At 45.1% G+C, this 3,929-nt stretch overlaps 1 protein-coding gene across 1 annotated transcript; it reads left to right on the plus strand.

Moving 5' to 3' along the window:
• Nucleotides 1-1,467: 1,467 nt before the first annotated feature.
• LOC127051719 (uncharacterized) lies at nucleotides 1,468-3,643 on the plus strand. Its single transcript, XM_050954399.1, has 2 exons — nucleotides 1,468-2,032; nucleotides 3,061-3,643. Exons 1-2 carry the CDS (start codon nucleotides 1,858-1,860, stop codon nucleotides 3,531-3,533), a joined length of 648 nt encoding a protein of 215 aa, XP_050810356.1. The 5' UTR covers nucleotides 1,468-1,857; the 3' UTR covers nucleotides 3,534-3,643.
• Nucleotides 3,644-3,929: the final 286 nt, after the last annotated feature.

The raw sequence follows: 3,929 nt of genomic DNA on the forward strand, positions 1-3,929 counted from the left end.
TTAACTTCAGAAACTGACATCTAAATATTTCCTTTCTATCTTTGCAATTATCTCGAAGTCTAGGCATGCACAATTTTTTTCTTCCCTCTTTAGCAGTTTTGGTGAGTTATAAATGTTTCAATACCAACCTGAAAAGTCGCTCAGTTAGTTTATTACAAATTCATTTAATATATGTATAAGGTTTTAGTCACACAGAGTGACTCTAACCCTTTCATTCTGGCCAATCACACATGGAAGTGGGTCTGTAATGCAGACTGTTTATGGGGAAGATTTTCCTTCTGCTTTAAGAACAAATTAGACTGTGGTGAGCTAAATTTGGAGCACTCAGGCACTGCCTGCCTTTTTGTACTTTTTGATGTTTTATATATTTGTCTTTGCTGCCTGTCATCTGAGCTGGCTTGGAAGTTATCAAAGTATGAAATCATCATCTCTGGCCCATCTAATTTTGTATCCTCACTTCTCTCAGATAAAGTCAAATGGCAAAGACAACCACAGAAATCATTTTTCTTTCTATGTAATGAGACTCTCTGTGCAGTGTATTGTTTAATCAGATATTAACTCTCCACTGTGTCATGACTTGGGAGTGCAAGATGAAAGTAGAATCTTGTTAGTATTTATGGTGTTAAGGGTTAGCAATGATAAAGCTTTGAACTTCTAAAGCAACTTTCATCAAGGGAGCTCAAAACATTTTGCCATCACTAGTTAATCCTTACAATGCCTCTGTGAGTTAGACAGTTGTATGTGTTATATGGATGGGGAAGCCAGTTTAGCAGAAAGTGGGTTGTTAAGTAGGTTAAATGACTTGCCCAACTCTAACTCAGTAAATCTGTGAAAGATCTTAGAACAAAACACAGCAGTCTTGACTCCAAGTTGTCTGCACTAACCTTTCAAAAGGTAAATTACATAGAAGATTTTAAGAATCAGTGAACTGGGCCATGTCGTCTTATCCCTTGTCTTTTGATAGGAGAATCCTTTTTATGGATATATTTTTGGACATTAGAAAAATGTTTCACTTTGCCATGAACTCCTTAATATCTTGCTTTGCTAGTTGTGTCTGTACTACTCCTTATTGGTCTGATCTACAGTTACTTGATGTCAGGCCTGGTCTACACTACGCATTTACACCTATTTTAGCAGAGTTAAACCGATTTAATGCTGCACCTGTCCACACAAAGAGGCCCTTTATATCGATATAAAGGGCTCTTTAAACCCGTTTCTGTACTCCTCCCCGATGAGAGGAGTAGCGCTGAAATTGGTATTACCATATCGGATTAGGGTTAGTGTGGCCGCAAATCGACGGTATTGGCCTCCGGGCGGTATCCCACAGAGCACCATTGTGACCGCTCTGGACAGCAATCTGAACTCGGATGCACTGGCCAGGTAGACAGGAAAAGCCCCGAGAACTTTTGAATTTAATTTCCTGTTTGGCCAGCATGGAGAGCTCACCAGCACAGGTGACCTCGCAGAGCTCATCAGCACAGGTAACAATGCAGTCTCCTAAGAATCGAAAAAGAGCTCCAGCATGGACTGCATGGGAGGTACTGGATCTGATCGCTATATGGGGAGAGGATTCTGTGCTAACAGAACTCCGTTCCAAAAGATGAAATGAAAAAACATTTGAAAAAATTTCCAAGGCTATGATGGAGAAAGGCCACACCAGGGACTCAGTGCAGTGCAGAGTGAAAGTTAAGGAGCTCAGACAAGCCTACCAGAAAACCAAAGAAGCTAATGGAAGGTCTGGGTCAGGGCCGAAAACATGTCACTTCTACTCTGAGCTGCATGCAATTCTAGGGAGGGTCTGCCACCACTACCCCACCCCTGTCCGTGAATTCCGAGGTGGGGGTGGTAATCTCAGCCATGGCTGAGGATTCTATGGACGGGGAAGATGAGGAGGAGGAAGAGGAGGACGACGAGCTTGCAGAGAGCACACAGCACTCTATTCTCCCCAACAGCCAGGAGCTTTTTCTCACCCAGACGGAATTGCCCTCCCAAGCCAGTAGCCCAGACAATGAAGCCACGGAAGCGACCTCTGGTGAGCGTAGCTTTGTAAATATAAAACATGGTTTAAAATCAAGCATTTTTTAATGACTGATTTGCCCTGAGGACTTGGGATGCATTCGCGGCCAGTACAGTTATTGGAAAAGTTTGTTAACATGTCTGGGGATGGAGCGGAAATCTTCCAGGGACATCTCCATGAAGCTCTCCTGGAGGTACTCCAAAAGCCTTTGCAGAAGGTTTCTGGGCAGGGCAGTCTTATTCCATCCTCCATGGTAGGACACTTGACCACGCCATGCATGTAGCAAGTAATCTGGTATCATTGCATGACAAAGCCTATCTGTGTATGGTCCTGGTCATTGCTGGCAGTCAAGCAACATCCGTTCTTTATCTCGCTGTGTTATCCTCAGGAGAATGATACTGCTCATGGTAACCTGGTTGAAATTCAGGAATTAAATTAAGGGGACAGAGATGGCCATTCCTACTAGGCTGTTTGCCTGTTGCTTAAAAGAAATCCTTCCTTGCAGATAGCCAAGTGGGGGGAGTGGAGGGGGGGTAATGACGCTCATCTTTTTCGCATTTGGCTAGCAGGGATCTTCCCTGCTACCAGCCACGCGGTGGGGGGGAGAAGGGAGGTGATTAGCAGTGATTTTCCATGATACCAGCCACGCGGTGGGGGAAGGGTAAAGCGATCATCCCAGAGAATTGGATCGGGGGGCTGGTTTCTGCTGCTTCATGTTAACAGGAAAGAAGCAGCACTGAACGGGCTTTGCTTGGTATTTGGGAAAGAAGGGCACTGTGTATATGAAGGCTGCACAAGCCAAAAGACAATGGCTTACTATGGCCGCATGCAAGCTGAATTCTGATGCCCGGACCTGCGTCTGTGAGATCTCTAACACCAGAGCCACAGGCACTCAATATTAAGATGCAAAATGCGACCTTGTAGTGAAATCACATGTGCTATGTAAGGTGAATAGTGTTGTTCACTGTGAAAGAGCATAACCATTGTTCTGTAAAATATATCTTTTTAAATACTTCTCTCCCTTTTTTACTTCCCTCATGCAGCTGCAAATTTTTCAAGCCTTCCTACTCCATCCCGAAGGCTATCTCAGATAAGGCAGAGGAAAAAAAAGAGGAGAGAAGACATGTTCTCGGAAATCATGGAAGTAACCCACAATGAAAGAGCTCATTTGAATGAGTGGAAGGACATGGTATCAAATTACAGGAAAGATACCAGTGAATATGAGGACAGCAGGGACGCTGGAGATGAGAGGTGGCAGCAGGAAGATCAGCGGTGGCGGGATGCAACGCTGGGGCTGCTGCGTGATCAAACTGACATCCTCCAACGTCTGGTGGAGGTTCAGGAACAGCAGCAGGGTCACAGAGTGCCACTGCAGCCCCTGTGTAACCACCCTCACCACTCACCATGTTCCATATCTTCCTCACCCAGACGTGTAAGAACGCATGGGGGAAGGCTTCGTGCACCCGCCCACTCCACCCCCGTGGACAGCCCAACCAAAAGGCTGCCATTACTTTGAAATATTTTTAGTGGCCTTTTCCTTCCCTCCTATCCTCCTCCCAAACCACACCTAGGATACCTTGTCAGTTCTCTCCCTCTTTTTATAATGACTTTTTAATAAAGAATACATGATTTTTAAACGATAGTGACTTTATTTCCTTAAGCAAGCTGTAATCGAAGGAGGAGGGTGGGTTGCTTACAGGGAATGAGTCAATCAAGGGGGGTGTTCATCAAGGGGAAACAAACACAACAGTCACACCATACTCTGGCCCGTGATGAAACTCGTTTTCAAAGCTTCTCTGATGCGCACTGCTTAGTGGTGTTCTCTTCTAATCGCCCTGGTGCCTGGCTGCGCGTAATCAGCGGCCAGATGATTTGCCTTACCCTCCCACCTCGCCATAAAGGTCTCCTCCTT

Source organism: Gopherus flavomarginatus, chromosome 5 (assembly GCF_025201925.1).
Source record: "Gopherus flavomarginatus isolate rGopFla2 chromosome 5, rGopFla2.mat.asm, whole genome shotgun sequence".
NCBI lineage: Eukaryota > Metazoa > Chordata > Testudines > Testudinidae > Gopherus > Gopherus flavomarginatus.